The following is a 24,641-nucleotide window of genomic DNA, read 5'->3' as shown; positions in this document are numbered from 1 at the left end:
TTCGTCTGCGCGAATAAAACTGACTTGACTTTAAAATGTCATTAAAATCATTTCAAAAAATAAAAATCTAAACAGTTTTGAAGCTCGTTTGTTTTTAAACCAAAATCGAAAATGTCAGAAATGATGTCACACTTTGTTCGTATGATTTGTTTTATTTTCATAATAAATGCTACGATAATATTTTTATAAAGTTTAAACAAATATAAAAGACAAACAGACGATTAGTGTTCGGAAACAAAAACTGTAAAAACTCAAAAGATTTTTAACAAAAGCAAAAAACTGTAAAAACATCTTGAATTTATTTACAGTAACAGTAGGCGGCGCTCTGACATCACTAACATTTAGGCTCCGCCCTCACACAGTCCAGGAAGTGATGCTGACCAATCAGGACTCAAGATTAATTTACACAGGTCTTTTTTTTTTTACTTTTTCAAGTGGTCCAACATTATTTCAGTTACCATGACAACCAGGAAATATACGAATAAGTGCCGATTTCTTTTTCCCGTTTGTTTGTTTGTTTCCCCTAAATTTAGTTTTTATAAATTTAAAACATTTAAAGCAAAACTTTTCACTTCCCCCAGTTTTTTTTAATAAGAATTTTTTAGCCGACAAAACACTTGAAATCGCTGATTGGTCAAAAACACACGAAACAAACAAAGGCCAGGGTGGGCGTGGTCTGTGTGATGATTGACAGCTGGTTTTCAGAATAAAGGTCAGTTCAGTTTGTCAATGTTTTTTTTTTTGCAAGTCAAGCTTCTGACATAAAATCTGAGAAACGTAAAAAAAAATAAAGTTAATAAAAACGTAATAAATAAAAATAGAAACAGTGTCAGTGTTGGTGTTAACAGCTGATTGGTCCTCAGCAGTGGAAACGTTTTAGTGTTCAAGCCGTTGCCATGGTTACCGTAGTTACAGGTGGCGTGGCGATGGGCGTGGCTTAACGTCTGACCGTCACCTGCCGACGTCGCTCGGATCTTTTCATTTTTAGCTTATTTTGTAAAAAGTTGTTTTTTTAGTGTTTTAAACAAAAAAAGTGTTTCAAAATAAATAGAAATGATTCGAGTAAATATTTCGATTTAAAAGGTTTTAATAAAGTGTGTGTTTGAGGCTTTTGACTATAAGTAGTTAATTTTATTAGTTTATTTAAAGCTCAGAGTCACTTTAAGGTCAAAGGTCACAACACACCACCACCGTCTGATGACAGGAAGTCTGTCAGCTGATAAACGTAAACAGGAAACACGTCCGACGGAACAGGAAGAGACGTTTGTTTGTAACGCGACGTTGTTTCTCTCTGACTCTCTTTGTTTCGGGAACTCCTCCGGTCCAATGAGGAGTTTCAGCGTTTGAGGCTCCTTCAGGGACCGCTAACACCCGCCAGGTGCCGCTAGCGAGCTATTCTGTTAGCATGTTTATTCTCATCATCGTTGGTTTATGAGTTTGTATATTTCAGCAGGAACTGATTATTAAAAATGATGTTTGCTATAATCAGCAGCTTTGATCTCAGATCTGATATTTCTGTCCTGTATTCTGACAAAACCCCGGACCCTGAGCAGGACGTCAGGGACCCTTAAATGTGGTTTTCAAAATCTGATTAAGTTTGGTTTGTATTATCATTCATTAAGATGATCGTAGTTTTCATATTTCAACATTTTTGCTCCGTTCGAACCTGAAGAGAGAAATAAAGAATAAACGCCGCAGGTTGATTTACAGCTTCAGTTCTTCGTTTCACCTTCTACACTTCAAGTAGACAAGCTAGCAAGGCTACCAAAAACTAGCCTAGACCACCGGTCACGTGACCTTGCAGGTCCTAGCGGTCCATCGAGTCCCTCGCTAACTGTTTGAACATGTAGCTAACAGTTCAAACAGCTGAAGGTGGAGACTGAAGTCACTTTCACTGCTTTCAGTTTCAGTCAGTAAAAAATCTTCTTCGTTAAAACGCGTAACTACAGGTATGAATCACCTGATGTTATATTTAAACATTAAAACGTCTGAAAACACGTCAGTTTTAAGCTAAAAAATTTCTCTTTAAAGACTTTACAGTTTTTGTTTGAAATTAGCTTCTGATATTTAAACCAATTACTGATCAGTTCTTCATCAATACGTTCAACACATATTGATGCACGCAGAACAAAGTGCAATCAGACCACACCTGAACTTTAACATTCTGTCAGTGAGCAAGAACCCTCACTACGCTCATGCTAAGCCCTTAGCCGCGTTAGCTAACTTCCTGTTTAACCAGCAGGTTTTTCAGTTGTCGGTTTGGCTGTTCTGTAGTGTCGACGTCTGACTTTAATCTGTTTTCAGATGTTTGGTCTGTTTTTAGTGTTTTTTCCCAAAACTTTTAGTACTTTAAAAAAAAAAAATCATCTTTTGTTTCTGGAAAGACTTCATGTTGGCGCCTCTGCATCGCCTTCACCTGCCGACCACGCCCACCTCCAAACAAACATGAAAAAGGTAACTTCTTTGCTGAGGACACGACTGGACTTTGGGATGATGTCATCACTTCTTCTTGATGGCGGCGAGGTCGCGCTGCAGCTCAGAGAACTTGGGTCGCTCTTCAGGGTTGTACTGCCAGCAGCGCTGCATCACTTTGTACACGTCGTCAGGGCAACGCTGAGGACACGCCATCCTGTAACCTGGCAACCAGGAGGAGGGGGAGGAGTTAATAATTATGCAGTTTCATTGTGCAGTTACCTGTTTCGTCCGACCGACGGTCCAAAACCCAGATTTAATTAAGAAACATCAAACCAGACGTTACATTAATAAATACGACTTAAACGATCAATTATCAAAACTGATATTTTCCTGTTGATCAACTAATCGATTTATCATTTGAGCTCTAGTTTATATTCCATAATATCACCTTTTCTACTCTACATCAGTCACTTCAATTAGTCAATACACCTGTAATCACCTGTCACAGAATGTCAGACAGGTGAGAAACAGGTGAGAGCCGGGTGAGACACAGGTGAGACACAGGTGAGAGCCGGGTGAGAAACAGGTGAGAAACAGGTGAGAGCCGGATGAGAGCCGGGTGAGACACAGGTGAGAGCCGGGTGAGAAACAGGTGAGAGCCGGGTGAGAAACAGGTGAGAAACAGGTGAGAGCCGGGTGAGAAACAGGTGAGAGCCGGGTGAGAAACAGGTGAGAGCCGGGTGAGAGCCGGGTGAGAAATGGGTGAGAGCCGGGTGAGAAACAGGTGAGAGCCGGGTGAGAAACAGGTGAGAAACAGGTGAGAGCCGGGTGAGAAACAGGTGAGAGCCGGGTGAGACACAGGTGAGAAACAGGTGAGAGCCGGGTGAGACACAGGTGAGAAACAGGTGAGAGCCGGGTGAGACACAGGTGAGAAACAGGTGAGAGCCGGGTGAGAAATGGGTGAGAGCCGGGTGAGAAACAGGTGAGAGCCGGGTGAGAAACAGGTGAGAAACAGGTGAGAGCCGGGTGAGAAACAGGTGAGAAACAGGTGAGAAACAGGTGAGAGCCGGGTGAGAAACAGGTGAGAAACAGGTGAGAGCCGGGTGAGAAACAGGTGAGAAACAGGTGAGAGCCGGGTGAGAAACAGGTGAGAGCCGGGTGAGAAACGGGTGAGAAACAGGTGAGAGCCGGGTGAGAAACAGGTGAGAAACAGGTGAGAGCCGGGTGAGACACAGGTGAGAGCCGGGTGAGAAACGGGTGAGAAACAGGTGAGAGCCGGGTGAGAAACGGGTGAGAAACAGGTGAGAAACAGGTGAGAGCCGGGTGAGAAACGGGTGAGAAACAGGTGAGACACAGGTACAAGGTTCCACTGTTGGTTCATTTAAATTTTGACACAATTAATTCATGTGATTATTAGTTTCAACACTCTGCGTTTACCTTTCTCCACCTGCTCTCGGGCCTGCTGATTGGTCATCCCAGGATAAGGACACACCCCCAGACTGAAGGTCTCCCACAGCAGGATCCCATAACTCCACACGTCACTCTCTGAGCTGTAACGACCTGCAGCGACCAATCACAGAGCAGGTAAACAGGTTCCTATCATGCTATATATTGCTGTTTAGAACGTGTGAGACAGGTGTGTCAGGGGTGAGACAGGTGTCAGACAGGTGTGTCAGGGGTGAGACAGGGGTCAGACAGGAGTGAGACAGGGGTCAGACAGGAGTGAGACAGGAGTGAGACAGGTGTCAGACAGGTGTGAGACAGGTGTCAGACAGGTGTGAGACAGGAGTGAGACAGGTGTCAGACAGGTGTGAGACAGGTGTCAGACAGGAGTGAGACAGGTGTCAGACAGGTGTGAGACAGGAGTGAGACAGGAGTCAGACAGGAGTGAGACAGGAGTCAGACAGGTGTGAGACAGGAGTCAGACAGGAGTGAGACAGGAGTGAGACAGGAGTGAGACAGGTGTCAGACAGGTGTCAGACAGGAGTGAGACAGGAGTCAGACAGGAGTCAGACAGGTGTGAGACAGGTGTGAGACAGTGGTCAGACAGGTGTGAGACAGGGGTCAGACAGGAGTCAGACAGGAGTGAGACAGGTGTGAGACAGGGGTCAGACAGGTGTGAGACAGGGGTCAGACAGGAGTGAGACAGGTGTCAGACAGGGGTCAGACAGGTGTGAGACAGGAGTCAGACAGGTGTGAGACGGGTCAGACAGGTGTGAGACAGGAGTGAGACAGGTGTGAGACAGGTGTCAGACAGGTGTCAGACGGGTCAGACGGGTCAGACAGGGGTCAGACAGGTGTGAGACAGGTGTGAGACAGGTGTCAGACAGGTGTGAGACAGGGGTCAGACAGGGGTCAGACAGGAGTGAGACAGGGGTCAGACAGGTGTGAGACAGGAGTCAGACAGGTGTGAGACAGGGGTCAGACAGGTGTGAAACAGGGGTCAGACTGGAGTGAGACAGGGTCAGACAGGAGTCAGACAGCAGTGAGACAGGTGTCAGACAGGTGTGAGACAAGAGTGAGACAGGAGTGAGACAGGGGTCAGACAGGTGTGAGACAGAGTCAGACAGGAGTGAGACAGGGGTCAGACAGGGTCAGACAGGAGTCAGACAGCAGTGAGACAGGTGTCAGACAGGTGTGAGACAAGAGTGAGACAGGAGTGAGACAGGGGTCAGACAGGTGTGAGACAGGAGTCAGACAGGGGTCAGACAGGAGTGAGACAGGAGTCAGACAGGGGTCAGACAGGGGTCAGACAGGAGTCAGACAGCAGTGAGACAGGTGTCAGACAGGTGTGAGACAAGAGTGAGACAGGAGTGAGACAGGGGTCAGACAGGTGTGAGACAGGAGTGAGACAGGGGTCAGACAGGAGTGAGACAGGAGTGAGACAGGAGTCAGACAGGTGTCAGACAGGTGTGAGACAGGTGTGGGACAGGGGTCAGACAGGTGTGAGACAGGAGTGAGACAGGAGTCAGACAGGTGTCAGACAGGAGTCAGACAGGAGTGAGACAGGGGTCAGACAGGTGTGAAACAGGGGTCAGACAGGAGTCAGACAGGAGTGAGACAGGAGTGAGACAGGGGTCAGACAGGAGTGAGACAGCAGTGAGACAGGGGTCAGACAGGTGTGAGACAGGTGTGAGACAGGAGTGAGACAGGGGTCAGACAGGTGTGAGACAGGAGTCAGACAGGGGTCAGACAGGAGTGAGACAGGGGTCAGACAGGTGTGAGACAGGAGTCAGACAGGGGTCAGACAGGTGTGAGACAGGGGTCAGACAGGGGTCAGACAGCAGTGAGACAGGTGTCAGACAGGTGTGAGACAGGAGTCAGACAGGTGTGAGACAGGAGTCAGACAGGAGTCAGACAGGAGTCAGACAGCAGTGAGACAGGTGTCAGACAGGTGTGAGACAGGAGTCAGACAGGAGTCAGACAGGTGTGAGACAGGTGTGAGACAGGTGTCAGACAGGAGTCAGACAGGAGTGAGACAGGTGTCAGACAGGTGTCAGACAGGAGTCAGACAGGAGTCAGACAGCAGTGAGACAGGTGTCAGACAGGAGTCAGACAGGTGTCAGACAGCAGTGAGACAGGTGTCAGACAGGAGTCAGACAGGTGTGAGACAGGTGTCAGACAGGTGTGAGACAGGTGTCAGACAGGAGTGAGACAGGTGTCAGACAGGAGTCAGACAGGAGTGAGACAGGTGTCAGACAGGTGTGAGACAGGAGTCAGACAGGTGTGAGACAGGAGTCAGACAGGGGTCAGACAGGGGTCAGACAGGGGTCAGACAGGAGTCAGACAGGAGTGAGACAGGGGTCAGACAGGAGTGAGACAGGAGTGAGACAGGTGTCAGACAGGTGTGAGACAGGTGTCAGACAGGTGTGAGACAGGAGTGAGACAGGTGTCAGACAGGTGTGAGACAGGTGTCAGACAGGAGTGAGACAGGGGTCAGACAGGTGTGAGACAGGAGTGAGACAGGAGTCAGACAGGAGTGAGACAGGAGTCAGACAGGTGTGAGACAGGAGTCAGACAGGAGTGAGACAGGAGTGAGACAGGTGTCAGACAGGTGTGAGACAGGAGTGAAACAGGTGTCAGACAGGAGTCAGACAGGTGTGAGACAGGTGTGAGACAGTGGTCAGACAGGTGTGAGACAGGGGTCAGACAGGAGTCAGACAGGAGTGAGACAGGTGTGAGACAGGTGTGAGACAGGGGTCAGACAGGGGTCAGACAGGGGTCAGACAGGTGTGAGACGGGTCAGACAGGTGTGAGACAGGGTCAGACAGGTGTGAGAGGAGTGTCAGACAGGAGTGAGACAGGGTCAGACAGGTGTGAGACAGGAGTGAGACAGGTGTGAGACAGGTGTCAGACAGGTGTCAGACGGGTCAGACAGGGGTCAGACAGGTGTGAGACAGGTGTGAGACAGGTGTCAGACAGGTGTGAGACAGGTGTGAGACAGGGGTCAGACAGGGGTCAGACAGGAGTCAGACAGGTGTGAGACAGGGGTCAGACAGGAGTGAGACAGGAGTGAGACAGGGGTCAGACAGGGGTCAGACAGGAGTCAGACAGGTGTGAGACAGGGATCAGACAGGAGTGAGACAGGAGTGAGACAGGGGTCAGACAGGTGTGAGACAGGAGTCAGACAGGTGTGAGACAGGAGTCAGACAGGTGTGAGACAGGGGTCAGACAGGTGTGAGACAGGGGTCAGACAGGAGTGAGACAGGGGTCAGACAGGAGTCAGACAGCAGTGAGACAGGTGTCAGACAGGTGTGAGACAAGAGTGAGACAGGAGTGAGACAGGGGTCAGACAGGTGTGAGACAGGAGTCAGACAGGAGTGAGACAGGGGTCAGACAGGGGTCAGACAGGAGTCAGACAGCAGTGAGACAGGTGTCAGACAGGTGTGAGACAAGAGTGAGACAGGAGTGAGACAGGGGTCAGACAGGTGTGAGACAGGAGTCAGACAGGGGTCAGACAGGGGTCAGACAGGAGTGAGACAGGAGTGAGACAGGAGTCAGACAGGGGTCAGACAGGGGTCAGACAGGAGTCAGACAGCAGTGAGACAGGTGTCAGACAGGTGTGAGACAAGAGTGAGACAGGAGTGAGACAGGGGTCAGACAGGTGTGAGACAGGAGTCAGACAGGTGTGAGACAGGAGTCAGACAGGAGTCAGACAGGTGTGAGACAGGAGTCAGACAGGTGTGAGACAGGAGTCAGACAGGAGTCAGACAGCAGTGAGACAGGTGTCAGACAGGTGTGAGACAAGAGTGAGACAGGAGTGAGACAGGGGTCAGACAGGTGTGAGACAGGAGTGAGACAGGGGTCAGACAGGTGTGAGACAGGAGTGAGACAGGAGTCAGACAGGTGTCAGACAGGAGTCAGACAGGAGTGAGACAGGGGTCAGACAGGTGTGAAACAGGGGTCAGACAGGAGTGAGACAGGGGTCAGACAGGAGTGAGACAGCAGTGAGACAGGGGTCAGACAGGTGTGAGACAGGTGTGAGACAGGAGTGAGACAGGAGTGAGACAGGGGTCAGACAGGAGTGAGACAGGTGTGAGACAGGGGTCAGACAGGTGTGAGACAGGAGTCAGACAGGTGTGAGACAGGTGTGAGACAGGGGTCAGACAGGTGTGAGACAGGAGTCAGACAGGTGTGAGACAGGAGTGAGACAGGGGTCAGACAGGGGTCAGACAGGGGTCAGACAGCAGTGAGACAGGTGTCAGACAGGTGTGAGACAGGAGTCAGACAGGTGTGAGACAGGAGTCAGACAGGAGTCAGACAGCAGTGAGACAGGAGTCAGACAGGAGTCAGACAGCAGTGAGACAGGTGTCAGACAGGTGTGAGACAGGAGTCAGACAGGAGTCAGACAGGTGTGAGACAGGTGTCAGACAGGAGTCAGACAGGAGTCAGACAGGAGTGAGACAGGGGTCAGACAGGTGTGAAACAGGGGTCAGACAGGAGTCAGACAGGAGTGAGACAGGAGTGAGACAGGGGTCAGACAGGAGTGAGACAGCAGTGAGACAGGGGTCAGACAGGTGTGAGACAGGTGTGAGACAGGAGTGAGACAGGAGTGAGACAGGGGTCAGACAGGTGTGAGACAGGAGTCAGACAGGAGTGAGACAGGGGTCAGACAGGGGTCAGACAGCAGTGAGACAGGTGTCAGACAGGTGTCAGACAGGTGTGAGACAGGAGTCAGACAGGTGTGAGACAGGAGTCAGACAGGAGTCAGACAGCAGTGAGACAGGTGTCAGACAGGTGTGAGACAGGAGTCAGACAGGAGTCAGACAGGTGTCAGACAGGAGTCAGACAGGTGTGAGACAGGTGTCAGACAGGAGTCAGACAGGAGTCAGACAGCAGTGAGACAGGTGTCAGACAGGTGTGAGACAGGAGTCAGACAGGAGTCAGACAGGTGTGAGACAGGTGTCAGACAGGAGTCAGACAGGAGTCAGACAGGAGTGAGACAGGGGTCAGACAGGTGTGAAACAGGGGTCAGACAGGAGTCAGACAGGAGTGAGACAGGAGTGAGACAGGGGTCAGACAGGAGTGAGACAGCAGTGAGACAGGGGTCAGACAGGTGTGAGACAGGTGTGAGACAGGAGTGAGACAGGAGTGAGACAGGGGTCAGACAGGTGTGAGACAGGAGTCAGACAGGGGTCAGACAGGAGTGAGACAGGGGTCAGACAGGGGTCAGACAGCAGTGAGACAGGTGTCAGACAGGTGTGAGACAGGAGTCAGACAGGTGTGAGACAGGAGTCAGACAGGAGTCAGACAGCAGTGAGACAGGTGTCAGACAGGTGTGAGACAGGAGTCAGACAGGAGTCAGACAGGTGTGAGACAGGTGTGAGACAGGTGTGAGACAGGTGTGAGACAGGTGTCAGACAGGAGTCAGACAGGAGTCAGACAGGTGTCAGACAGGTGTCAGACAGGAGTCAGACAGCAGTGAGACAGGTGTCAGACAGGAGTCAGACAGGTGTCAGACAGCAGTGAGACAGGTGTCAGACAGCAGTGAGACAGGTGTCAGACAGGAGTCAGACAGGTGTGAGACAGGAGTCAGACAGGTGTTAGACAGGTGTCAGACAGGTGTGAGACAGGTGTCAGACAGGTGTGAGACAGGAGTCAGACAGGAGTGAGACAGGTGTCAGACAGGTGTGAGACAGGTGTCAGACAGGGGTCAGACAGGGGTCAGACAGGTGTGAGACAGGAGTCAGACAGGAGTGAGACAGGTGTGAGACAGGAGTCAGACAGGGGTCAGAGGGGTCAGACAGGGGTCAGACAGGGGTCAGACAGAGTCAGGAGTCAGACAGCAGTGAGACAGGTGTCAGACAGGTGTGAGACAAGAGTGAGACAGGAGTGAGACAGGGGTCAGACAGGTGTGAGACAGGAGTGAGACAGGGGTCAGACAGGTGTGAGACAGGAGTGAGACAGGAGTCAGACAGGTGTCAGACAGGAGTCAGACAGGAGTGAGACAGGGGTCAGACAGGTGTGAAACAGGGGTCAGACAGGAGTGAGACAGGGGTCAGACAGGAGTGAGACAGGGGTCAGACAGGAGTGAGACAGCAGTGAGACAGGGGTCAGACAGGTGTGAGACAGGTGTGAGACAGGAGTGAGACAGGAGTGAGACAGGTGTGAGACAGGAGTGAGACAGGAGTGAGACAGGAGTGAGACAGGAGTGAGACAGGTGTGAGACAGGGGTCAGACAGGTGTGAGACAGGAGTCAGACAGGTGTGAGACAGGAGTGAGACAGGGGTCAGACAGGGGTCAGACAGGGGTCAGACAGCAGTGAGACAGGTGTCAGACAGGTGTGAGACAGGAGTCAGACAGGTGTGAGACAGGAGTCAGACAGGAGTCAGACAGCAGTGAGACAGGTGTCAGACAGGTGTGAGACAGGAGTCAGACAGGTGTGAGACAGGAGTCAGACAGCAGTGAGACAGGTGTCAGACAGGTGTGAGACAGGAGTCAGACAGGAGTCAGACAGGTGTGAGACAGGTGTCAGACAGGAGTCAGACAGGAGTCAGACAGGAGTGAGACAGGTGTCAGACAGGTGTCAGACAGGTGTCAGACAGGTGTCAGACAGGAGTCAGACAGCAGTGAGACAGGTGTCAGACAGGAGTCAGACAGGTGTCAGACAGCAGTGAGACAGGTGTCAGACAGGAGTCAGACAGGTGTGAGACAGGAGTCAGACAGGTGTGAGACAGGTGTCAGACAGGTGTGAGACAGGAGTCAGACAGGAGTCAGACAGGTGTGAGACAGGAGTCAGACAGGAGTGAGACAGGTGTCAGACAGGTGTGAGACAGGTGTCAGACAGGAGTCAGACAGGTGTGAGACAGGAGTCAGACAGGAGTGAGACAGGTGTCAGACAGGTGTCAGACAGGTGTCAGACAGAGAGACAGGTGTCAGACAGGAGTCAGACAGGTGTCAGACAGCAGTCAGACAGGTGTCAGACAGGAGTCAGACAGGAGTCAGACAGGTGTGAGACAGGAGTCAGACAGGTGTGAGACAGGTGTCAGACAGGTGTGAGACAGGTGTTACCGTAGTTGAGAGCCTCTGGAGCGGTCCATTTGATGGGAATCTGTTTGAGTCCAGATGAAGAATAAATACCGTCGTCCTCCTGACGACTCATCCCAAAATCACTGATCTTCAACACACTGCCCTCTCCCACCAGACAGTTCCTCGCTGCCAGGTCCCTGAGAGACAGACAGGTGGAGACAGACAGGTGGAGAGACAGACAGGTGGAGAGACAGACAGGTTCATGCAGCGTAAATGAGTTGATGTGTGTATATACTTATTGATTAGCATGTATGAACAGCAGTTCGACTGGTGACGTTTCATAACGACGACCAGAACTCAAACACAGCGGATCGGTTTCTCCAGGTGGGACAGACACCTGAGCTGCAGTACTGCGAGTGACCACCGGGACCAACTGGCAGCAGGTGTCACGTCCACCAGTTCGACCAGCTCTGAACTGAGAACTGGTCCAGGAAGCTGCTGCACAATGAAAGCCTATGATGTCTGACCATGACATCCGAGTCCTTCTTCGCGTGTTTTAGCTCGTAAACTAAGAAAGAACGTCACCAGAATCAGACGTGGTTGCCGACACCTGAGCAGGTGATGTGTTCAGTCTGTTTACAGCGAAACGGTTATTAGTTATTTACCTGTGGATGCAGTTCTTACTCTCCAGGTACGCCATACCGGCAGCAGCATCGACAGAGAAGCGAACGAGCTGCTTCGTCTTTAACTCGTCCTTCTTCTTCCTCAGAAAGGACAGGAAGTCTCCACCTGACGGACACAGCTGTTATAAACTGACCGATATGAAAACAACACAAGACGAACTGAAAGCGACTGTAGCGTCAGCAGTGAATAAGCTCCACCCACCAGGAACCAGCTCCATGACGATGTAGATCGGCTGCCGCTGCGTACAAACACCAATCAGCTTCACGATGTTCGGGTGGTCGTACTGCTTCAGGATCCTGCAGCCAATCCCAGACAGGCAAGGTGAGACGCCATGTGACGGCGGGTGTAGCGCCCTCGTTACAGACTCTAAATGGATTTGCAAAAGGACTACGAGACTAACTGAAGCGAAGTGTTTACGGGACACTTTGCTTTAATGTGACTTTTGCTTCTTGTCTGTAGTTTGGTTTCTGGGTTTTCTTTAAAGCTCACTCCTGCTCGGAGGTTTGTACAAATGCAACAACTAAATGTTTTTAAAAAGTTTTAAAAAACGAGCGGATTTTCCTTCCTGTCGTTCTTTGACGAGCTTTTATTTTTTTCTTCATTGATAAAAACATTTTCTAATTTCTTGACTTTTGATATTTTTGCTTATTTGTAAATCTGACCTGGCCTCAGACAGGAACCTGATCTTCAGCTCTGGAGGTAAATCTTCTTTACACGTTTTGATGGCGACCGGCGTTTTGTCGCGCTGCAGTGTCCCTTTAAACACCTCGCCGAAGTTACCCTGGCAACCAGCAACCAGCAGGGCATGATGGGACATGGAGGCAGAGAGAGACACGGTGAGAGCACTGTTAAAAACTTTACAGAACTGTGTAGTGAAGTGGTGTGACTGATGAGGGCAGGAAACAGGAAGTGAGGTCACCTTTCCCAGCAGCTCCCCCAGCACTACGTCCTCATGGTTGAGGATCCACTTCTTATCCTGCAGAGCGAAAAACAAACTCACACATTTTATACATGATATGTAGTGATGTGGCGGGGACTTCCTTCCTGATTGGTTGAGCTGTAATACCGATGACCTGTCTGAAGTTGGCTTTTAAACGCCGAACCTCTGATGTGAAATCATCAGACGTCCAAAAGGTTGGAAGAGAAGTTCATTATGGAGCTCGAGGTCGGCGGGAGCTGTTCTGTTGCTTTTCACTGCGCTGAGCTAGTTCACAGCAGAGTATTAACATCAGCGAGGCGAGAGAATCCTCTCTCCTGATTGGCTGTTGACATCTATCAGCTGTAGAGTCGCACCGGGCGGCAGCAGAGGACACCGTATCGATAAGTATCAATACTACACCGTCTTATCAATACTGATAAGTGTTACTGGTTAGCGCCGGGCAACATGGCTTCTCAGTAATATTATCGATATGTTTATGCTCTGCCACGATATAAATCCTGATATACACATTTTGTCTAGAATAACATACCGTAACTTCTCCAACAGTGCAAACACCTGACGACCTTATAGACCATGATGCATTGCTGCAGGTTAAACTGCCCAACAGGATATAAAGCAGTTAAAATGAGCTCAGCCTGAAACATCTGCAGCAGTAAAATGCAACACACACATGAATGCAGCAGGAATATGAATCCAGAAACATCAGATATAATAAACACTGACAGGGACGACTACAGTGAGGTTTAAACGCAGAAGTTTTACTGGAGTATTTTCAGAGTGTTAGTACTTTGCTTAAGTAACGGACCTGAATACTTGTAGCTCACCCACAGCCGACCAGCACCTGTGTTAGCGACCAAACCTCCCCCTTTAAGGAAGGTGGCCCTGCAGGCGTGAGAGGGGAAGTTACCTGAGCGGCCATGAAGCGAGCAGCTGCGCTCCGGCTGCAGCGTCACAGTTAGCGAAAGGCTGCGTGCTGTTCGCCCGTCTGTAACGCTGCTACGGCGCCTTCAGCTCCTCACAGCAGTGAAGCTAGCTAGTTAGCAGCTAGGAATAAAACTAAAACCAGAGGCCTCGCAGATACGTTCTGGAGCTGGAAGCTGTGGGTGGAGTAATCAGAGCGATCAGATGATTGATCGCGTTCTCTCATGACTCGTACAATCATTCGTAGCTGCTAACTAGCTAACGTTAGCTGTTCGCAGTCTGGACCAGCTGCTCGCTGCGTGGCTGCTGAGGTAACTTCCCCTCGGCGGCGTCCAGCACACACACTCACAACTCCAGTATGACGACACGGTCATCTGCTAAATCGCACGCTAATTAATATTCGATATATCGCCCAGCCCTATTACTGGTACAGATCAATAAAATCCTAACGATCCTCAGTAATACGCAGTTATATGTCTGCATGTGTGTATAGATATATATAGCTGTGGTTACCTTGACGACAGGGTTGAGCAGCACGACTCCAGACTTCTTGGTGATGACCTGTTTGGTGGAGAAATGATGCTCGATGAGCTGAGGGATGGTGGAGAAGCCCGTCCCTTCAAAACGGTACTGACTCTACCAGAGAGAGAGAGAGAGAGAGACAGATTAGACATCCTGACCGCAGACAGGCTGAGCGACCGCAGACAGGCTGAGCGACCGCAGACAGGCTGAGCGACCGCAGACAGGCTGAGCGACCGCAGACAGGCTGAGCGACCGCAGACAGGCTGAGCGACTGCAGACAGGCTGAGTGACTGCAGACAGGCTGAGTGACTGCAGACAGGCTGAGCGACTGCAGACAGGCTGAGTGACTGCAGACAGGCTGAGTGACTGCAGACAGGCTGAGTGACTGCAGACAGGCTGAGCGACTGCAGACAGGCTGAGCGACCGCAGACAGGCTGAGCGACCGCAGACAGGCTGAGCGACCGCAGACAGGCTGAGCTGCAGACAGGCTGAGTGACCGCAGACAGGCTGAGTGACCGCAGACAGGCTGAGTGACTGCAGACAGGCTGAGCTGCAGACAGGCTGAGTGACTGCAGACAGGCTGAGCTGCAGACAGGCTGAGCTGCAGACAGGCTGAGTGACTGCAGACAGGCTGAGCTGCAGACAGGCTGAGCTGCAGACAGGCTGAGCTGCAGACAGGCTGAGCTGCAGACAGGCTGAGCGACCGCAGACAGGCTGAGCGACCGCAGACAGGCTGAGCGACCGCAGACAGTCGAAACAAAACAAACAGAACATGTGGTCGCTGTTGGACAGGTGAGGTGAGACAGGTGAGACAGGTGAGGCGAGACAGGTGAGGCGAGACAGGTGAGACAGGTGAGGCAAGACAGGTGAGGCGAGACAGGTGAGGTGAGACAGATCTTCCTCCTAGTGTTCAACATTCAGTGAAATAAGAACGTTTCCTTTAACGAGTTCAGCTCTGAGCTCAGATTTCAAAGAGCTCGACGTTAAAAATCCTCCGAGGAGACGGAGACAGGATCCTGCTGATCAATACGTATCAACACACACACACACACACACACACACACACACACACACACACACACACACACACGTCGTCTGCTAAATCGCACGCTAATTACTCTTCGACGTGCCGCCCAGCCGTAGTGTGTGCGTGTACTTACGTCGGCGTACTGGATGATGAAGTGTCGTCTCTGCTCGTCAGAAAACACCGACAGGACGTACTCGCCCGGTTTACCGTGACTCTCCCTCACCAGGAAGTCCCCCTGTTGCCGTAGTAACTCCTGAGCCTCGGTGCGGGGGATGGCCCCGTGATACCACTCCTGCTCCGCCAGGGGGCGCTCCGATGTCGGGATCACATCGAAGAACTGCTGCGGGGAGGAACACAGGAAAACACACATTACAAACAAACTGTAGACGCGTCCTCGACCGGAGCCGACTTTCTGCCAACTACAGACCTTTACCTCACCTTCCCTTTCTCTCCGAGATCCTCGAGAAGCCAGTCGCCAGTCAGCTGTGTGACTTTCTAAATATCAATAGTTGTATTTTCAGTCAGGGTTTAGAGTGCATCACAGCACAGAGACAGCACGGGTGAAGATTACAAATGACCTTTAATTGCATCAGACTGGACTTGTCTCTGTACTTGTCTTGTTAGATCTTAGTGCTGCGTTCGACACCACTGACATCACATCCTGTTACAGAGACTGGAACATGTGATTGGCATTAAAGGAGCCGCACTAAGCTGGTTTAAATCCTATCTATCAGATCGATCTCAGTTTGAACATGTTAACGGTGAGTCCTCCGCACGCACACACACACACACATATATATTATATTATCTCTCTCTCGGACGGCCGCCCCCCCTGAGTCTGGTTCTGCTCGAGGTTTCTGTCTGTTAAAGGAGCTTCTTCCTTGCCGCTGTGGCCAAGTGCTCATGGTGGGATTTGTTGGGTCTTAATATTCTAAAGAGTTCGGTCTGGACCTGCTCTGTAGGAAACGTGCAGTGAGATAACTGCTGTTACGATTTGGCGCTGTATAAATAAAACTGAACAGTCTGAACGACCTGTCAGTGAGGGAGGGGGGACAAAAACCCATTCAGAGGAACTGGGATTCTGATCGTCAATGATTCTGAATCGATCCTCAGATTGTAAAAATGTTTTTTTACAGTTACGCTGACGGATCGAAGGTGAAACCCAAAAGTGCGGACACGGCCAGTAAACACAGAAGCTCGTGTGTCAGACAGGCAGCTGACAGGCGAGACAGGCTGTTGTGATCAATCTCACCGATGTGGAGGAGCCCAGCGTCGCTTTAGGAGACCGAATCATCCCGGCCAGAGAGTGACGAAGAGTGTCGAACCGAGAACTCCTCTCCTTCGTTTTGTCCTGAAGACAGACAGACAGACGCGTCATTCAGCTGAACGTCGAAGGTTCAGAGTCTAAGAGAGCTTTCCGTGGGAATAATGCCTTTATTTTGAAAGAGCAGCTCTTCCTGCCAGTGCGTGACGTAGCTCCGGCACAGACTTCAGATCAGATCACAGATAAATCAATAACTGAATATTTACAGTGGAGCCGACAGAGCGGGCGTCGTCCTCGTACGGCAGCGCGGGGGGAGGCGGCGGCGGGGGCGGGGAGGCGGCGGCGGCAGCCATCTTGGCGTCCAGCAGGGCCTTCTGGGAGGCGAGGCGGGCCTCAGAGCCGTGCAGCGATTGGACGGCGTGATGAAGCTCGAGGAGAGAGAGTTTCTGGCTGAGCAGCAGGACACAGCTGAGGGCGAGACACACAGTCAAGACAGAGAACAGAGTCTTCTTCTTTTATTTTATTTCACTCTTCTGACTCACTCGCTCTTCCTCTCGGCGCTCCGCTGACTCGTCTGGATTTTGGTGTCGAGGTCGTCGGCCAACGCCTCCTTCGTCCGCAGATTCTGCTGAGTCAGCGCCAGCTCCTCCGTCGCTGACGACAACCTGTAAACACAAACACAGCCGACGTATAAAACTACAATCACAAAAATACAGAAAATGTAGTAAAAGACATAACTCGAGTCTCCGTCCAGCCCCGTTACCGCCTCCACCCGCGTCTGTCCAGACCGATAACACGTGGCGAACACTCGGAAGGAAGCGAATAAAAAGCTATAACGTGTAGTTTTTGACTAAATGGCAGTTTTCACTGCACTGATGACGCATGTGTGTAATTTCAGTGACTCGCTGCTGAACCGGGACACGTGTGCTGGATCACTACGTGAAGATGGATTCTTACAGTTCAGCTGCTTCTGGTTCCTCGCTCGCAGGGTCGCGGTCAGCTCGGCGCGCTCCGATTCGTTGTTTGCGGTCACGTGATTCCGATGCCGCTCGACATTCAGAACGAGGCAGGAAGTGAAAGGCAGAACGGACGAGATGGCGGAAAGCGGGTCGCCCAGTTCTTTCTGAAATTATGGCTAAAAGCCTATTTAGAGGTCAGTGACCTTTGACCTTTGACCTTTGATTCAGCGCCCGACCAGCTGTGAAACGTGTCACAGTCAAAAAAGGGGTTTCCAGGACATGATGATGTCACAGCGAAGTTGACCTTTGACCTTTTGGGTAAAAAATATCACGTCATCGTTGCATCCCGTTAAACATCTGTGTGAAATTGTGTCAGAATTACCGCATCAGCTCTTCAGTTATGGCCAAAAACGTGTTTGTCAAGGTCGTTTAGAGGTCAGTGACCTTTGACCTCCAAATTCTAATCAGTTCATCTTTGAGTCCAAGCGGAGATTCCCTCCAGGCGTTCCCGAGACATCGCGTCCACGCGGCTCAGAGGCATAAAAACATCAACTCGCAAACAAAACATTTAAAGAGAAATTAGTTTGATTAAAGACAAAACAATTATCAGAAATATTACAAACATGAATTAAAACAAACTGGAAAGTTCTGTTTAAAAGTCTCTTAAAATGTTGAATTTTGAGTTTTAGAATTTCCTGCCAAAAAGTTTCCAAAACATTTTCAAACTTTAGAAATATTCCAGGACTGTCTTGGAAAGTTTTGGAATGTGTTGCTTGAACCTGGAGACTTTTACTTTGGCAGGTTACAGGAAACGGTGTGGTGACGGTTTTATTTTGTAGCAGCTCACATGGCCTGCAGGCTGTCAGCCGTCAGCGTGTTCCAGAGGATCTCATTGGCCGGCAGGTTGTCCGTCTCCTCCAATAGAGACGCGTCGAACTCCACGTTCGCCTCGGGAGTCTCCGGAGACCTGGAGACACACAGACGCGCTGTTACCACGGGAACCAGGAGAAAGACACAGACGCGCTGTTACCGCGGTAACCCCAGTCAGACCGACGTGCGATCGGCGGTTACTTCCTGACCTGTAGGCGTCGATGAAGTGTTGGTACTCGGCCAGCGGGTCGATCTGCTCAACAGCGGCCGAAATCTCCTGATGAACCTTAACGATCTCCTCCGTCAGCAGACTGCTGATCTCGCAGTACTCCTCCAGGATACTTTTACTGCAGCGACACAACAACACACAAGTATCAGCTAATAAGCACGTCAGCTAGTGTGTCAGGTAGCGTGGCGGCGGTCACGTGACTCACAGGGCGAGCGTCATGTCCTCCTGCATCCTCTGCAGGGCGTCCAGCAGCGCCGGTGCAGCGCGGCGCCGGTGTTCGTCCTGCTGCGTTCGAGCGCCGCACACCGCCAAAACGTACTGGTTATGAAGGTTGTGGAGCTTCGCCGTCGCTTTGTCGTAACGCTCCCGGGCACGCTCTGCCTCCCGGCCTGTGATTGGACGAGAGGGAGGGGCGGGGTCAGGGATTCATTTAGTTACTTTGAAACTCCTTCTGAAACATTCAGGGAAATCTAAAGTCTAACTCTGATAAACTTTCAGCTTTTTAAAATATTCAGCAGTTTTATGGTTTTTATCAACCAGCCGTCACAAAAACGACCTGAAGAACAAAGAGCAGAAACCTTTGGCCAGAGCCTCTCGGTATTTCTCTTTAGCGTTGTTAGCGTCGCGGCTCAGCTGACGATACGTCGCCTTCAGTTTGTCCAGGTCGCTTCTGGTCACCTGGCAACAACAGAACAACAGGGTTACTGAACGGCGTGGACACGGAGAGTCTCCGCCCCCGGTACTCTGGCGTGTCGCACCTTATGGTTTTATGCTCATTTCAGACCTTTCGGCGAGTCCGTGTGCGTGACATCGGTACGCAACGTTCTCGGTTCGGCACAGCAGGAAACAAATTATGTTGTGTAACATTAAACAGCGGCTCATTGGCCGCGAGTCTTACTGCAGTCAGATACTGTCAATAAGAAAATAAATCAATAACACAAATGTCAGTAACGCTCATCATTAGACTCCGGCCTGTTGATAAATCCCGACCAGCTGCTGGTTTATAATAAATATAATAAAGTATTTCTGATTCTGATACACAGCAGCTCGACCGACTGGCTGAAACGAACATGTGAAACGCTTAAACTCTGTGTCTCTGCGACCCGAAGACTGTATATATAGAGCGAGTACGGCCGCACATCCTCAGCGATAAACACTCCTGTAGCGTTAGTTATTGATTTGGTCTGAACCTGCAGAGAGCGGCGGCCTGGACGCCGTGGGGACGAGGACTCGCCTTCCTGTCTGGTTCTGTCTCGTTCCGCTAATCGACACATTCGTCGTAAATGAACAACGTCGGCATACAGTTTGACTCTCAGAGCTGCCCGTCGTAACTAACCGGGAAACCGTTAGCTCTGTTTGTCGTGTCTACATGAGCGCGACTAACCGGGCTAGGCCGACTAGCATGCTACAGCAACAAAATGTCCGGGTGAAACCCGCGCTCCAGAATTTCTGTTCCGCGGCTGCGAGTCGACATAGAGACTATTTTGACATTTCAGCTGCTTTCATCTCTTCAAATTCGACTGCTTTTAATGCTTATACTTTGACACTTCACATGCTTTCAGTTCTCAGGTCTTCACATTCAAACCACAAAAAATAAACTTCAGCTCTTAACTCCAACAACTTCCACTGCTGATACATAATTCAACTTCAGCTGCTTTCAGCTCAATTTATCATCTACGCTTCGACTGACAACTCAAGTGCTTTCAGTGTCTGAACTTCAACCCTTTTCACCACTTTCATTTCAACTAATACTTCACCCAGTGCTTACACTTTAATTGACTCTTAAATTGACACTTCAATTTAATTTAGCGATTCCACTTTAACAGCCACTTGCATTTCGACAACCACTTCACCTCCTTTCATGATTTGCATTCTGACAGCCACTTCACCTCCTTTCATGATTTGTATTCTGACAGCCACTTCACCTCCTTTCGTGATTTGTATTTCGACAGCCACTTCACCTCCTTTCATGATTTGTATTCTGACAGCCACTTCACCTCCTTTCATGATTTGTATTCTGACAGCCACTTCACCTCCTTTCATGATTTGTATTCTGACAGCCACTTCACCTCCTTTCATGATTTGTATTTCGACAGCCACTTCCAGCTGCTTCATTAATTCAAGTATTTCACGTTTGAACTGTAAACTTTCGGTAGCAAACTCACTGAGATCCAGACAGAAAAGACAGAAAGAAACGGATGAAAACACTAAATTTGGATGAAATCTTGTAAAAACACAGTAAGGTGAAAGCCCCCCCCACTTCCCAGCAGACCTTGTGGTTGTAGCTTTCCAGCTGCTGATGAAGACTCTGGTAGCTCTTCTTCACCTGTTGCTTGTCTCGGATCAGCGTTGCCAGGCGGTGCAGAGGACCGGAGTTCAGATCATCAGCGTGACTCCTCATGACCCGACCCAACGCCTCCGTCTGGCGGATCACCTGAGACCACGACTGACAGAGACACACACAGACTTAATCTGCGCCTCAATTTGGACGCCGCCGTTAGCGCACTTCCTCGTAGTGTCACATCGAACACAGCTGACGTTCACTTACCGGAAATGACGATCGCAACATTTGACCGCTTCTTCTTCTTTTTAATGGCGAGTTGCAACCGTTTGCGGTTCCAAACCACCACACACTGCTAAATAAACATGCTGATAGCTTCTCTCCGACAACAGCACAGTGATACTTAGCCAAGATGGCGACCGTCGCACATGTGCGCTCACAACAGCGAGCGTCAGTCAGAAGCTCAGGTGTGACAGAGAGAGAGAGAGACATCAGGACTGAATGGACAGGTGAGTCGCTCACCTTGCTGACCGTGCTGACGTAATCAGCGGCTTCCTGTTTCTCAGTTTGCTGAGTCATGCTGAGCAGCAGGGCGGCGTACTCTTTATCGCTCTTCACTCGCAGCGTCATGAAGCGCTTCACCGTCTCCAGCAGCTAGAGGGCGACAAACACGTTTATACAGTTTTTAAGCTGACAGGAAGTGAGGGGACAGGTCCGGACTCAAACCGGACACCAGTCACGCTGTTGGTGCCTTAAACCCAGAGAACGCCACGGCCCCCGTCACCAGTGTGCTGCCACCATTATGTTCTCATATTTACTTTATTTTCATTCCTATCGACACTTTTGGTCCTTCAACATTCTTCTTACAGAGAAACTTTAAAAATGTCCAACGCTTCTTTAGGAAAAGTCTGCCTCTCTTCAAAGTTTTCACATCATTCAGAGTTTTTGAAATATTAAACGTTTTTTTCAGCATTTTTAGGCAGTTTCTGAGTCCGTCTGCAGTCTCTGTAGGTCCGTCACTTCCAGAGAGTCCAACTGAAGTCACATTCAAACATGTCAAAATGTTTTTTATTATGAAAAAGCAAGAAAAAACATCAGAAATGCTGCTTGTTGTGTCGCCGGCGGGAGGGGCGTGTCCCTGCCTGTGTTTGAGTGACAGCAGAGTGCCGGCGTTACACCACAGACAAACTGACTGTCTGTAGCGACACGTCGTGGGCAGACAGCGAGTGTTAGCACGAAGCTACGAAGCACGAAGCTAACGTGCGCTGCTGTTCGGTCTGTGTTGTGCAGCTGCCGATTGGCTCAGTGTGACCGGCTGCTCTTCCTATGACACAATGCTGACATCACTGCTTTTTGCAAGATTTGATTGGCTGTTTGGAAATAAGGTCTCGAAGTAATGCAACACCAGGGGGCGCCAACACGAAACCAACAAATATAAATTTTCTGCCTTTCAACATGTTTTCTCAAAGAACACAGGAAGTGCTAAACAGAGCAGATGTGTTGCTGTACAACACAAAACAACAGGTGGACTAATAACAACAATAATAACAACAATAATAACAACAATAATAATAATAATGATAATAATGATAATAATAATAATAATAATGATAGATGCTTTAAAACAAACAGCGTGTAGAGAGCTGTACCTTTAACTCCCAGTCCTGCAGCTTCAGTAATCCCTCGTGGGAGTTCTTCAGGTCCCGACCGAACCCCATCCTGGATCTCACACACACACACACACACACACACACACACACACACTCTCTCTCTCTCTAAAGGCGGGGGCGAGCGAGGAATGACTGCATGGTCCTCTGTGGAGAGAGAGAGCTCATCACAATAAACAGTCACGATGTTTAACAATAAAACTCAGCTTCACAATTATGTAACATACAGTTTAATATCCGCACGTTTACCTGATAATACTCTGTACTTTCACTAAGTAACATTATGCAACTCTCTACTTGTTATTGCCACTTGCCATGCAACATCCACAAACTTCCCAAAACTTTCAAAGACCTCAAACTGTCAAAACATCCAAACTTCCCAAAACTTTCAAAGACCTCAGAAACTGTCAAAACACCCAAACTTCCCAAAACTTTCAAAGACCTCAGAAACTGTCAAACCGTTCAACGTCTCTGGACGCTTTCAGTGTGATTTGAAACATTAAGGAAATGTGGAATCAATACAGTAATCAATTATGAAACTGATCATTAGATCAATCAAAACCCCTTCTGGCAGTGAAGTTTCTTTCATCAGCTTTAAATCTGTTAGAAACAAAACTCTTTACATCTACAAACTGTCAAACACCTTACTGAACTTCCGCTGGCAGCGAAAACTTTAAATTCGCTTTCTACAAACTGTTTTTCAAACTGGAAGCTAGGCTAACGCTAGCCGCTCCTCCTCATTAAAACTAACGGAAAACTGAAGCTAACAGGCTAAAGACGGCTGCTAAACTTCATTAAAGCCAGACGTAAACAACTAACGACTAAACAAACGGACACAAACGAGCTTCGTCTGTCTCTGAACGAGTGTTTCTGCTCTTCTGTCCCGGTAAATCAAGACAAGATGAAGCCAGCAGACGGAGGAGGAGGAGTGGGAGAGTCGGGATGAGGGTCGGTGTTTTTCGACCTCTCCTCGGCCGTTTCCAGCCGTGTGAACGCACCGTGAAGCGGCTGTTTTAAGGCGGCAGACTCGCTGTCCGGTCACCGCGGTCCTCTGCCGTCCTCCACCGGGCTCATGTCCTCCTCTTCTCTGCGTTTTTCGCCTCCGTCTCCCCGGCTACTCCTCCTGTCGTCCGGCTACGGAGCTAAGCGGCTAACGGCTAACAGGGAGGGGCTTCCGCGGGAAACGGAAGAGGTGGAAATGGGGGGGGCAGCCATATTTAACGTCAACATCCAGAGACGTCAGCACGTGATGCAGAAGAAGAAGATGGATGACCCGACGTCACAGACTGGGGGCCTGTAGGAAACCACAGGGAGCCAGGTAAGGCTCTCTGGCAGGAGGCACACCTGGAGCTGTCGGCCCGACTGGTGATCCAGCTTTCTGAAAACTGCCATCATCCCTGAGCTGCGGTAGACCCAAACCCCCAACGCACTGAAGTGGATCAGTCAATCAATCAATACACTAAGGGCTGTTTATTAGTAAATGAACATGAATACATGTGGGTTAATACTTTACAAAGTGCCACGTGACGGCCTTCTGGTCCCAGAGGCCCTACAGTCCCCTGAGGCCCCTCGGTCCCAGAGGCCTTCTGGTCCCAGAGGCCCCCCGGTCCCAGAGCCCCCCGGTCCCAGAGCCCCCCCGGTCCTGTACCCAGCAAGCCTTCAGTGATCCACCAGTGATCTTTACAAGCCAACTGTCAGTCTGGTGGGGGGGCAGAGGCCTGGGGGGGCAGAGGCCCGGGGGGGCAGAGGCCCGGGGGGGCAGAGGCCCGGGGGGGCAGAGGCCTGGGGGGCCCTGCTGGAAAACAAAGGACGGAGACACGAAGGTGAAAATCATGGTCAGCTGTTAAATATGGACCGAAATATTGATTTTTCTATCAGCACCGGATCAATAACCTACATTTACTCCGGATGAGAACTTTTATCATATTTCCATTTTAGTGGCTGCAGTTGGAATCAACAGTGAGACTTTATTTGGACTCCACTGCAGCAGGTGAACGTTTCCACCTGAGGAAAAGGAAAGACGCGTACGCTGCGAGTTTCCCTGCAGGACAAGTTAATGACTCGTTACTGTGATGAACCGACTGCAGGAGCGACGAATGAAAACAGTTTCTAACATCCCGACAGTCCTGTTAGTGTGAGCGCGTGGTAAAGACACCTGTAGACTTCGGCCAATAGGAGCAGAGTGTGGGCGGGGCGTGCTGCCTGTCAGCAGCAGAAGAATGAAGCCAGTTTCTGTCGGACCGGTTCCCGACACTCTGACGGTACAGACGCTTTGGTTTTCCTCCTGAAACGCTCCCTGCGCGTCGCGGTTTGTCTTTCTGTGACTCTGCAGAGAGACACGAGACACGAGAAAGAAAATCTGTTTTAAAAACTTAATGTCAAATATAGTAATT

The 24,641-nt window shown here is 50.1% G+C and overlaps 1 protein-coding gene across 5 annotated transcripts; it reads right to left on the bottom strand.

The window, feature by feature from the left end:
* Positions 1-280: 280 nt before the first annotated feature.
* fer (fer (fps/fes related) tyrosine kinase) lies at positions 281-23,858 on the bottom strand. Of its 5 annotated transcripts, none has more exons than XM_044173760.1 (20): positions 23,247-23,858; positions 22,231-22,395; positions 21,104-21,235; positions 20,573-20,746; positions 18,879-18,978; positions 18,506-18,689; positions 18,281-18,418; positions 18,049-18,168; positions 16,785-16,907; positions 16,509-16,710; positions 16,231-16,329; positions 15,112-15,315; positions 13,943-14,065; positions 12,488-12,544; positions 12,231-12,349; positions 11,770-11,864; positions 11,550-11,673; positions 10,927-11,081; positions 3,853-3,975; positions 281-2,636 (listed from the first exon to the last, which is right to left on the bottom strand). In XM_044173760.1, exons 2-20 carry the CDS (start codon positions 22,297-22,299, stop codon positions 2,500-2,502), a joined length of 2,478 nt encoding a protein of 825 aa, XP_044029695.1. In that variant the 5' UTR covers positions 22,300-22,395; positions 23,247-23,858; the 3' UTR covers positions 281-2,499. The 5 variants fall into 5 exon arrangements, with proteins under 5 accessions (XP_044029695.1, XP_044029693.1, XP_044029694.1 ...); XM_044173758.1 differs by having other exon boundaries at positions 15,112-15,318; positions 23,247-23,855; XM_044173759.1 differs by lacking the exon at positions 23,247-23,858 and adding an exon at positions 22,498-23,225 and having other exon boundaries at positions 15,112-15,318.
* Positions 23,859-24,641: the final 783 nt, after the last annotated feature.

Source organism: Siniperca chuatsi, linkage group LG18, assembly GCF_020085105.1.
Source record: "Siniperca chuatsi isolate FFG_IHB_CAS linkage group LG18, ASM2008510v1, whole genome shotgun sequence".
NCBI classification, from domain to species: Eukaryota; Metazoa; Chordata; class Actinopteri; order Centrarchiformes; family Sinipercidae; genus Siniperca; species Siniperca chuatsi.
This window is presented reverse-complemented; position numbering and strand designations above follow the sequence as displayed.

Excerpts from the sequence above, each read along its gene's own strand:
- fer (XM_044173756.1), bottom strand. The coding sequence starts at position 21,073 with ATGTCTCTCTCTCTCTCTGTCACACCTGAGCTTCTGACTGACGCTCGC. Across the intron at positions 18,419-18,505 it reads GAGGACATGACGCTCGCCCT|TAAAAGTATCCTGGAGGAGT; the intron begins GTGAGTCACGTG and ends GTGTCGCTGCAG. Across the intron at positions 11,082-11,549 it reads AGTAAGAACTGCATCCACAG|GGACCTGGCAGCGAGGAACT; the intron begins GTAAATAACTAA and ends TCTGTCTCTCAG.